Source organism: Chiloscyllium plagiosum, chromosome 41 (genome assembly GCF_004010195.1).
Source record: "Chiloscyllium plagiosum isolate BGI_BamShark_2017 chromosome 41, ASM401019v2, whole genome shotgun sequence".
Classification (NCBI taxonomy): domain Eukaryota; kingdom Metazoa; phylum Chordata; class Chondrichthyes; order Orectolobiformes; family Hemiscylliidae; genus Chiloscyllium; species Chiloscyllium plagiosum.
In genome coordinates this window covers 18,960,279-18,972,445 of record NC_057750.1, presented here as the reverse complement: position 1 = coordinate 18,972,445, position 12,167 = coordinate 18,960,279, and the positions used below count along the sequence as shown (strand labels likewise).

Genomic DNA, 12,167 nt, shown 5'->3' with positions numbered 1-12,167 from the left:
TTATGGACCAGAGTAAACCGCCTCAAAACATATCAAGGAGATAGCCTGGACTCTAACTTTCTTCTTTTAAAAACAAGGGGTAAAATTCAATTGATCAAGACTGCAGGTCTGAAGCAAAACACACTTTACTCAGATTACAATTAAAGTACAGACAGACTAAAATAAAAGAAAGGAACTGGTTTAACTGTAACCATTGAAATGCTGAACAAAATAATGAACTACTCATTAACTGTTCCAATATAGTAACACACCATAAACACACCTTGCAAAGGCAAATTCAGTAAAATCGATTGTCTCACATGTATGTCTCGCAGCAGGATGACAACCCCAGGTTTTAGCTGCACTAGAGGGAGGAATAAGAGCTTCCACATCCAGCTTCAGGATCTCAGCAACAGGTACTAAAATCTAAACTAAAAATCCGGTTCTGTGGGATCTTGGCCCTACACATTCAAGCTGCTTTAATTGTTCCAACTTGAAACTAAAACCTCAAGGTCTTACGAGCTGTTTATTTCATTGGTTTTGAGCAGACTACTTGACACCTCTGTCTCAACCTTCCTTCATAAAAAAAACTGGACAAAATACATCATTAATAGATCCATATTTTCCAAATGTGAGTGAAATCCTATCCCGACGAATTTTCTCCAATTTCTTTCCCTGCCACTGATGTAAGGCTCAATGGGCTGCAGGTTTTTGGATTATCCCTGTTGCCCTTCTTAAATAAAGGAATGTTATACTGGCTATTCTCCAGTTTCCTGGGATCTCTGCTGTGACTAATGCGGATACAAAGATTTCATACAAGGCCCCACCAATTTCCTCACCTGCATCCTTCAACATTTTCAAATAGAATCCATCAGGTCCTGAGAATATGTTTACCTTCATGCATTTTAGAACACTCAAAACCTCCTCCTTTCTCTTATTGACATGCCCTCGAAGATCAACCTGACTCTCCTGAGACTCGCCATCCACCATGACCTCCTCCTTTGTGAATACCAGTGCAAAGCACTCAGCAAGGACCTTAACCACTTTTTCTGACTCCATCTATAAGTTATCTCCTCTGTCCTTGAGTGGACCTACCCTAACCCTAGCTATTGTCTTGCTCCCTATGTATGAAATGTCTCGGGATTTTCCCTTTATCCTGTTTGCCAAAGTAGTTTTATGGCCCCTTTCATCCCACCTAATTCCTTTGAGTTCTTTCCTGTTCCCTTTGTATTCGTAATGGATTTTTTAATTCATCTGACAACTTCTTTTGTGCCCAAGGTTCCCAGTCTTATCATCCATCAGAACATGCTGGTCCTGAACTCTATTCAACTGGACTTTAAAAGATTCTCACTTGCTGGATTTACCTTAAAATAAACAGTTCCTGTCTAATATTAATTTAATACTTTTTTCACCCAAGGACTACTCTTATCCTTATCCACTTAACATTTACAGAATGAGATTTACTGTTCCTAAAATGCTCCTCCACTGAAATTTCCATCATGTGACCGGTCTCATTCTCCAATACCAGATCTTGCATGGCCCTTGCCTAGTTGGACTATTGATATATTGTTTCAAAAAACTGTCCTGGACACCTAACCTATTCTCCCCCATCCAAACACCTGACACTAAGCGAATCCCAATCAATATGGGAAAAGTTAAAATCATCCACCAAATCAATCCTGTCGTCACAGTTTTTTTCAATCATCTGTCCACATATCTGTTCTTCTATTGAGAGTTGAATCCCGTTAAAGTGATTGCATTCTTCCTATTACTGAGCTCGATCCATACAGCCTTTGGTTATGGTTACATTGAATTTGAGCCTGGCGCTTCCACAATCCCTCAAGGTGTCTTGGCAACTTCATACTGCCGGCAGCTCCCTCTCATCCAATCAGGGAGGGTGGGGCTGGGAGGATACTGGCATGGGGCGGGGTTATCAATGTGGGCAAAAGGGAAGGGCGAGGCTCTCAATCAGAGGGAGGGGAGGTGCACTGTATTTCCAATGCCGTCTCACCAATGATAAAGATTGCTCAAAAAAGGGAAACTTAAAGTGGAAGATGTATCTGTTGCTCGCTCTGGTCATCGCGTTTCACTGTAAGAAACTCTAATTTGCAATCGTATTTCAACCTGTACATTTCTTTCAACTGGCTATCCTGCACTCCTGCTCTCATTCTACGTCTCTGTATTGCTTTCTTTTCCACACTTATTACGTATCTTTTTTCTTTCTCCACGACTCTATCCCCATTTACTGACCTCTTCCTCTCCCCGTCTTTTCCTCAGATGTGAAATCACAGACTATCCACCAGAACCCCGCCGCCGTCTCCAAATTTCCCGGAGAGGGAGTGAAACTGGAGTGCAATGTGGAGGGCAGCAGCAGTAGTAATCCCTACTTGTACTGGTACAGCCAGACCCCAGGAAAAGAGCTGCAGCTGATGTTTTACTCCAGTATAGCACAGTACGTGAATCCACCGGAGTCGGTGGACGGTTTCACCGCTGACAGACCGAGTAACACCAAGTTCAGCCTGAAATCCTCCAACCTCCAAGCGAATCACTCAGCCGTGTATTACTGCGCCTGGAGTCTTCACAGTGACTCAGCGAGAGGAAGCAGCTCAACAAAAACCCCCAAACGGTGACAGGAAGCAACTGTTATCATCAAAACCTGACGGGTTTGCATTTTTTCCTGTTTTTATAAAATCATGGGCAACAATGGAGGGGATAGAAAGTGTAGAGATATTGTTAGAACAAAACCTAGAGCACAGGAACGGATCCTTCAATTCTGTCCCGACACACGACGCCTTTCTAAACTAGAAACCTCTACGCGGTCTGTATCCCACATTCCCTGCCTATTCATACCTGCGTCACAGTGACTCTTAACAATTGCTGTTGCATCCGCCTCCAGCACCTTCTGTACTAGCATTCCAACACTTGCCAGCCTGAGCTTTTTTTTCCAAAAAAAACTTGCCTCTCATTTCCTTTAGACTTACTCCTTTTGCCTTAAACTTATGTCCCCAAGTAAATAATATTTCTACCTTGAGGAAAAATACTTCGACTGTTCATTGTATTATAAACTTCTATCAGATCGCCCTGCATCCTCCGACGCTATAAAACCCTTCAAACTAGGCAACGTTCCAGTAGATCTTTTCTGCAACCCCTCAAAGTCTCTACATTCTTCTTGGTAGTGTGATAGTGCTGAGGGTGAGTATGAAATTGAATAAAGATAAAGCTCTCGACCACCATGGAAGTTTGAGTAGGTTCGTATCTGTTGAAAAGCAGGAAGCTTTTCAATAATTTAGGCATTGCGGAACTTCTAAACTCGAGGTCACGATAGTCTCTAAGAGTAAATCTAAACGGGAAGTCAGGAGAAATGCGTTTTTTTTTTGCCGAGATAGTAAGAATGTGGAATTCGCAGAAACACAATGAACTCGGAACAATGCACTGAAAAGAAGCAATTGATAGAAAATGGAAGGAAAATTAATGGAAATCGGAAGAGAGCAGTGCAGACTTCAGGACGACTTTGAATTACTTTTCTATTGGTGCACTAGAGGGCACTTTAGCACCATGAAATGCACCTGGGGCTGGTACAGGAACAGAGACCAAATTGCTCCTCAAGCTTGCGCCGCCAATCAAATGGACTAGAGTGGATCAATGCATAAATTCAATCTTCTCACCTCCACTAACCATTCGTTTACACACTGACCCTATTAAAACATAGGAATCTCCGACTTGAACTGGCCGCGTTTTGGGAGAGAGTAAATGCCAGACATCTTGACTGAGGGAAAATAAGAACTCTCAACGAGGGAAAGAAATCCTCCTTTATTTGCACAAATCAGTTAATCTCTCAACTTCAGTCGCCAAGGGAGACTTTAACTGTTTAACATCGGAAGGTCATCGCTGGAAACAGAGTAAGTTATTCACATCTTCGAGCCTAATCTGCCATTCAATATAATCACGGATGATCGTCTGTTTCAATACCAAATTCCTGCTTTCTCCCCCAAACCGCTGACGTCTTTGGAATTAAAAATTGAATATATTCAAGAAAGGAATAGTTTGTGACTAGGTCTCCACAGTCTTCGGTAGGGGAGAATTCCACAAGTTCACTGAGTGAAGAAATCTGCGAGAGAAAAATGAGAGGGTCCAGGGAAACAAAACCCCATACAGTTGGGAGAAGACCAGGAGTTTTCCACATTGGCCCTAGGGTCAAGAAGTCTTTTATTAACAAAGACCATCATCAAAAGTTTCAGGCACCATCCAAAACTGCTGCTCTGCCTCTTCCATTCTGGAGAAGGGTTTCGCGATCGGAGAAGTGTTCTCATCTGTCACGGTCGGGTACGTTCTTAATCTAATGAAACTGCTGCTTCTTTACAAATTCAACAAAGTATCAGCAATTGCTAGAAATTGTCGACTGCCAATATCAGGCAACTGTGTTCGCGAATCCCACAAAGCAACAGAATCCAATCTTGAGCTGTACCTGCCAGTGGCTTGTCCACTGTCGCTTCCCTTTGGACACCTCCTGTTCACCGCTGTTCCACTTGCACCAAGAAACAGAGAGAGACAGAGACGGGCCTTTCCAGCAGAGGGGGAGGGGCGTGTGCACACCCAAGTCATTTCCGGAATCCGTCAGGTTTCTCTCATTGATTTAAAAGCTGCTGGTTCCAGTTCCAGACAAGATTGGACTCTGTTCGCGTTAATACAGGAAAAGCTTAAAGTAAAAAAGATGTATCTCTTACTGAGCCTCATGACGTTATTGCAATGTAAATGATTGTTCATCTAATAATTTGAGGGAACAGCCCTCATTTACGCTCTATTCCATTCTCATTCTCGGTAACAATTGCTCTGTTTACTGACCTTTTCCCTTTCTCTGACGTGAAGACAGCGAGAGTTGATCAGACTCCCAGCAGCGTCTCCAGGTCCCTCGGCAAGGCAGTGGAGTTGAGGTGCACGGTGAAGGGTGAGAGTAGCGGTAACATGTTCTGGTACAGACAATACCCGGGAAAGGAGCTGCAGCTGATATTTTATTCTGCAGCTACTGGAAATGTGAATGAAGAAGGAGCGGCGGACGGTTTCACCGCCACACGATCGAGTGGCTCTGACTTTAACCTGGAGTCTCGCAACCTGCAGGCGCATCACTCGGCTGTTTATTACTGTGCCTGGAGTATTCACAGTGACTCAGAGAGTTGGAGCAGCTCTACAAAAACCCCAAAGACAGCAGGAAGCTGTCAACGACATCACTCATTCGCCCTGTTGAGGACAGCCCTAAGCGCCATCTCTCTTTCCCTCCCCATTTACAGCGACAAGACAAATGTACAGCCCGAGATTTTAAAAACAATGATTTCACCGCAATGGTACCAGAGCGGAGGGACAATAACTATCGAAAAGAACTGAACGACATTTACGAACACTTTTCTGTATCTACCTCCTTCCTAAAAACATGCATTTTTTTTGGTCTCAGAGAAGTCCATTATGTTCTGCTGAATACATTTCCCGTGGTTCTCAGTCGTAAGAGGCCTACTCTCTATCATTAACTGTGATCCCTGGTTCTGGACTCTCTGGTCATCGGAAACGTACTTCCTGCGTTTAGCCATCTCAAATCCTGTAGCTATTTTGTGGATTTCTATGAGATCCTCCGGTGATGGACAAGATCAAACCCCCTCAAATTATATTAAGACGCTAGTCTGGACAATAACCTGTCCTTACATTAAAGATAAGGGGTTACTTTCCGATGCAATTTGATTGGTCAAACGATTCCATTTCAAGCAAAACACACGATAAAGTACAGACAAAATAAAAAAAAGTAAAGAAAAGAATTGGTTCAGCTGTAACTTAATCGAAATGCTGAACAAATCTATGTATATTAACTATTACTAATGAACTGTTCCAAAATAATAACATCTCATCGACACACCGACAAAGGCAAATTCAGTGAAATAGATTGCCTCATATGTTATTGTAGCAGCAGGAACAGAACCCGGCTTTTAGCTGTAGCAGAGAGAGGAATAAGAGCTTCACCAGTTAAGATCCCAGCAAATGCCATAAGTTAAATCTAAAAATCCTGGTTCTGTGGGACCTTGATCCTGCCCACCTCGATTGCTTCTATTGAGCCAAATTTAAACAAAAGGCTCAAGGCCTCACTAGCTGTTTACTTCATTGACTTCGAGCTGACTGGTCAGCACCTCTGTCTCAACCTTCTTCATAAAAAAGCAAGACAACATGCACTTGTTAAAGCCATAGTAGCACCACAGATCACCCCTTAAAAATGAACCATCAATTCACAAAGATGGCTTTATTTTTCATAGCACTTAGCTTTATGCTATTAGTAAATAGCATAATTGGTTCAGCTATAACTTCATCGAAATGCTGAACAAATCAATGTATATTAACTATTACTAATGAACTGTTCCAAAGTAGTAACATCCCACGTATTGATTCTAAACATGCAAGCATCCAGTACTACAGTCCATTTCAGTCATTTTCTTGCCTCCAAATGGTTCTGCCTCTATTTCAGTCACGACAATGCATTGGCGGTATTATTCTCTCTTCCTGCTATGTGTATTAGTTTCAAATTCAATGGCGGCAGTTTGGAATTTTTATCCATTTTTTTCCCCAAAAGCTGAAAGGTGTTATGATCAGTATATGCAATTGTCTCAGACATATTCCTGGCAATAAAAATATTGAAATGTGTCAAGCTCAAGATGAGGTGACATCAGGAATAAAGTGTATTGTTGAAATTTAAAAAACGGAAATACAGAGAGACCCTTTGAGTTCGTCAAAACTGATGCTTTGGTTCAGAAGTAGTCATGCTATGTCTACTTGTGGTACCTCACGTACAATTCCTGACAAAGGGCTCATGCCCGAAATGTTGATTCGCCTCCTTCTCGGAGGCTGCCTGACCCGCTGTGCTTTTCCAGCACCACAGTCTTGTGGTGATCTCCAGCATCTGCAGTCCTCATATTGTCAATGCACTTGTGGCTAATCGGGAATCCAGACGTGATTGCTTGCATTTTCATTAACTCCGATTGAGGGGGAATTTCAAAGAATTGGAGATAACGAGTTAGAGGGCTTGGTACGCGCCCTCGATGCATTGGCAGTATTGTTCTCTCTTCCTGCTGTGTGTATTAGTTTCAAATTGATTTTTTTTCTGATTGTCAAGATTGAATCCTCAGAAAGCCGGCATATCAGTGCAATATCCCAAACACTTGTTCTCGACTCATCGCTTAATTAACAAGAAATTACAGACACAAGATGTACCTGTAACTCCGCATTATGATCATTTTTCATTATAAGAAGCTTTACACACATTTTCTGCTGCTTAGCTTTACTTTCTACCTTGCTTTTTGTCTTTCATTCATACTCCCACATCCCTTTCGATTTTTCAACGTTGACCTGGATGTTCCAATTTACTGGTTTTCTTTATTTCAGGCGCCGACTCGCAGACTATCTCTAGCAATCTTTGAGAGGGAGTAGAACACAAGTGCACTGTGCTGGGCACCAGCGATTCTTAAATTTACTGGTACAGGCAACAAGCGGGGAAAAGATCCTCAGCTGATATTTCACTGCCTTTACTGCACAGTCTGTGATTGCAAACCAGCGGCACGGTGGCACAGTGGTTAGCACTGCTGCCTCACAGCACCAGAGACTCGGGTTCAATTCCTGATTCAGGCGACTGACTGTGTGGAGTTTGCACGTTCTCCCCATGTCTGCGTGGGTTTCCTCCGGGTGCTCCGGTTTCCTCCCACTGTCACAAAGACGTGCAGGTCAGGTGAATTGGCCATGCTAAATTGCCTGCCGTGTTAGGTAAGGGGTAAATGTATGGGTGGGTTACGCTTTGGCGGGTCGGTGTGGACTTGTTGGGCTGAAGGGCCTGTTTCCACACTGTAATCTAATCTAATCACTCTGAATTCCACCTGCCAATTTCCAGCTTTGACTGAATCACTGAAGCGTGTCCAACTGCGCCTGGAGAGTTCACAGCATCTCAGAGAGAGGGCGCACATCAACAAATACTCCAAATGTGGCAGGAAACAGCTGCCTTCGTCAAAACTATGCTTTTCCTTGCCTGTCAGTTGAGAGAAAGAGTTAGTCAAACCCAGATTGAGGAGCACCTGGAAGCGTGAAAAGGCACTTACACAGGGAGGTTCCCAGAACTGAGAAATTACAACAAAGACTCAAAGTAATCCTTCCATTTCTGTTGAAACCACAATATTGAGAACGTATCTAATAAAGCTCTTTGTAATGATGAAAGGATTCATATCAGAAAATGTTTCTGATTTGGAAGGCCAGGACAGAACGATTATGAGTCACAAATAATCCCAAAGGGAGGTTCAGGAGAAACATGGCGAGTATAATGTAAAGCAAAATTCTACAGGATGTGCAGGAGCAGAGTGACCTGTGTGTAAGCCATTGAAGATGATGGACAGAGCCGTTATTAAAACATACAAATTTCTAACCTTCATAAGTAAGGAGGTAAAGTGCAAGAGCAGGGAGATTTTTGTGCATTTAATTAAGGCAATGGTTAGAGCTCAGCTGCAGCATTGGGAACAGGCCTGGGCTCGAAGCAGTGAATGCAATCAAGAGAGTGCAGAAAACGTTTATAAGAATGGTTCCATTTCAGTTCTGGGGATAGACCAAAAACATTGAAATTGGTCTCCTTGGTGAGGAGAAGGCAAACGAGGATTTGACAGAAGGTTTGAAAAGCGACGGACGTTGACAGGGTAGATAGGGAGAAAAAGTTCCCACTTAGAAAAAGATCGAGGACCAGAGGGTATTCTTTAGAGCTGTTTTGCAAAAGAAATAAATGCGAGCCGAAGGAAATACGTTTCAACACAGCGAGTAATTGGAATATAGAAGGCAGTACTCGGAACTGTTGCGGAGGCAGGTTTTACTGAGGTACACAAGAGCGACTTAGATGTGTATCTAAACAAAAATAATGCGCAAGCCACCAGGAAACAGCAGGAGATGTCTAACTAAGTTAGAATGCAGACTTGATTAGCTGAATCGTTTCCTTTTACGCTGTAATGATCCTGTGATTAGATTAGATTCCCGCAAGTGTGGAAAGAGGCCCTTCGGCCCAACCAGTCCACACCGACCCTCCGAAGAGTAACCCACCCAGACCCATTTCTCTCTGACTAATGCACCTACCACTATGGGAAATTTAGCAAGGCCAATTCACCTGACCTGCACATCTTTGGACTGTGGGAGAAAACCCACGCAGACACAGGAGAATGTGCAAACTCTACACAGTCAGTCGCCCGAGGCTGGAATCGTACCTGGTACCCGGGTATTGTGAGTTAACGTGAGTTAGACAAGACGGAACGGTGCATTGAATATGATTTGGAGATGCCGGTATTGGACTGGGGTGTACAAAATTAAAAATCGCACAACACCAGGTTATAGTCCAACAGGTTTAATTGGAAACACACTAGCTTTCGGAGCAACGCTCCTTCATCAGGTAATAGTGGAGGGCTCGATCGTAACACAGAATTTATCGCAAAAATTTACAGTGTGATGTAACTGAAATTATACATTGAAGAATTGGTTGTCTGTTAGGCCTTTCAACTGTTAGAATACAGTGATAGTTTCACTTCTTTCATGTGTAAATCACAAAACATTTTCTTAAAAGTTGCATTCTCGGGTTAGCTGTTAACAATGGTGATAGCTAGACAATATTGTCTAGCTAGTAAGCTTTCAATTAACCCTGTTGGACTATAACCTGGTGTTGTGTGATTTTTAACTTTGTGCATTGAATATGTTGGCATAGAGTTCAGAAGGAGGTGTCAGCAAAATTTAACAAGGAGCATATCCAGTCCTACGTTGATGGGATCCGACATGATTTCCACGGGTTGAGCTCGTTCAGCCAGTAGACCATGTCCATTTTGATCAGTTGGCAAATTGGGGTCAACAAATTACACGTTACAGCCACAAATGTGGAAAGAAACAAAACAAAGAGATGGAGTTCTCTTTCAGCAACTATCCACCGAGGGTGCCTTTCGAGTATGTCGCATAGGAATCATAAACCTCATAGAGACCCTTGTGTTCCCTTTACCAGTCTATTGTAGTTACATCTGGTTATTAACTTAGATTCATTAATCCACCTCCCACCCTAAATATTAATCATAATGTGGAGATGCCGGAATTGAACTGAGGTGGGAAAGATCAAAAATCAAATGATACCTGGTTATCATCCAAAACGTTTATTGAAAATTGTAAGCTTTTGGAGCTCCGCTCCTTCCTCAGGTGTAGTCTGATTTGGAGGCATAAGAACAATATTTATAAATAAAAAAAATTATCAACTTTAAACCTCACTGTCTGGCTTGACTCCTTTAACCAGTTAGGAGGTAGACTGCTGATTCAAATACAAAATCCAGATCCCTTTCAAGTTTTTGTCCCTGGATAGTTAAAGGCCTGATCAATGTACAGGGGGTGTTATCTCAGGTTAGACATTGCACTTTAGGTGTGAGGCCCACTTTGAATCCGTCTGTGTTGAGGACCAGTTTTATTTTGTTAATAGAAAAGAATCTGAAATGAAATAATACACCCAAGCACACAGGCGTGTGTTTGTGTATGCGTGTGTGCGTCTGTGTGTGTTACACAGACAGAGAGAGAATATTCGTGTCAAAGTGGGAAAAAAAGCTTCAAGCGCAGATCACCCTCAATTTTCAACACAGACATATTTTTGCAAATTGTCCTGACTGTTGAATCCTTAAAGCCCTTAAAGCCCTCATGCTCCTGTATCCACTAAGCACTCCCTCTAAGCCTTATCCGTCCTCCCAGGATGTGCCCAGGATTGAAATGCATTTTCTCTGTGGAGTCTGCTCAATGCTTTCAGCAATAACTTCCTCCATGTTGAATCCTGTTCTCTGGAAATAGAGGCTGGTCTTTGATTATATTTCAGGGTATATTCTAAAAATATCCATAAATTCCATATGCATTACGATGGGAGACAATGCAATTCACTGACATTTCTAGAGGTACTCGCTTTTTAACAGTTCGTACTTCATTGACTTCTCTTATTTTGGCAGATCATGGATAACCTGAGAGATGTGGGACAAGTGGCAGGAAATGGGACTAGATTTGTTCAAGATATCTGGTCAGCATGGACGAGTTAGACCGAAGGATCTGTTTCCATGCCTGAAGCGTGGAGAGATAAGCTAGAGGAGGGTGGGGGTGGGAGAGAGTGGCATAGAGTACAATAGGTCAGTGGGGAAGGAGATGAAGGTGATAGGTCAGGGAGGAGAGGGTGGAGTGGATAGGTGGAGAAGGAGCTGGGCAGGTCGGACAAGTCCGGACAGGTCAGGGGATCGAGTTTCTGGAGGTTAGAAGCTAGGATGAGGTGGGGGAAGGGGAAATGAGGAAACTGTTAAAATCCACATTGATGCCCTGGGGTTGAAGTGTTCCGAGGCGGAAGATGAGGCGTTCTTCCTCCAGGTATTGTCTAGCTAGTGTGCTTTCAATTAACCCTGTTGGACTATAACCTGGTCTTGTGTGATTTTTAACTTTGTGCATTGAATATGTTGGCATAGAATTCAGAAGGAGGTGTCAGCAAAATTTAACAAGGAGCATATACAGTCCTACACTGATGGGGTCCGACATGATTTCCACGGGTTGAGCTCGTTCAGCCAGTAGACCATGTCCATTTTGAGCAGTTGGCGAATTAGGGTCAACATATTACATGTTACAGCAACAAATGTGGAAAGAAACAAAACAAAGAGCTGGCGTTCTCTTTCAGCAACTGTACAGCCGAGAGTGTCCTTCGAGCATGTTGCACAGGAATCATAAACCTCATAGAGACCCTTGTGTCCCCTTTACCAGTCTAATGTAGTTACATCTGGTTATTAACTTAGATTCATTAATCCAGCTCCCACCCTAAATATTAATCATAATGTGGAGATGCCGGAATTGGACTGGGGTGGAAAAGATCAAAAATCAAATGATACCTGGTTATCATCCAAAACGTTTATTGAAAATTGTAAGCTTTTGGAGCTCCGCTCCTTCCTCAGGTGTAGTCTGATTGGGAGGCATAAGAACAATATTTATAAATAAAAAAAGTTATCAACTTTATACCTCACTGTCTGGGTTGACTCCTTTAACCAGTTAGGAGGTAGACTACTGATTAAAATACAAAATCCAGATTCCTTTCAAGTTTTTGTCCCCGGATAGTTAAAGGCCTGATCAATGTACAGGGGGTGTTATCTCAGGTT

General features: G+C 42.7%; 1 gene segment (V, D, J or C); it reads left to right on the top strand.

Moving 5' to 3' along the window:
• The first annotated feature begins 1,953 nt into the window (after nucleotides 1-1,953).
• Nucleotides 1,954-7,417, top strand: LOC122542723. The segment is given in 3 exon segments: nucleotides 1,954-2,070; nucleotides 2,257-2,605; nucleotides 7,393-7,417. Coding segments are annotated over 3 exon segments (411 nt in total).
• Nucleotides 7,418-12,167: the final 4,750 nt, after the last annotated feature.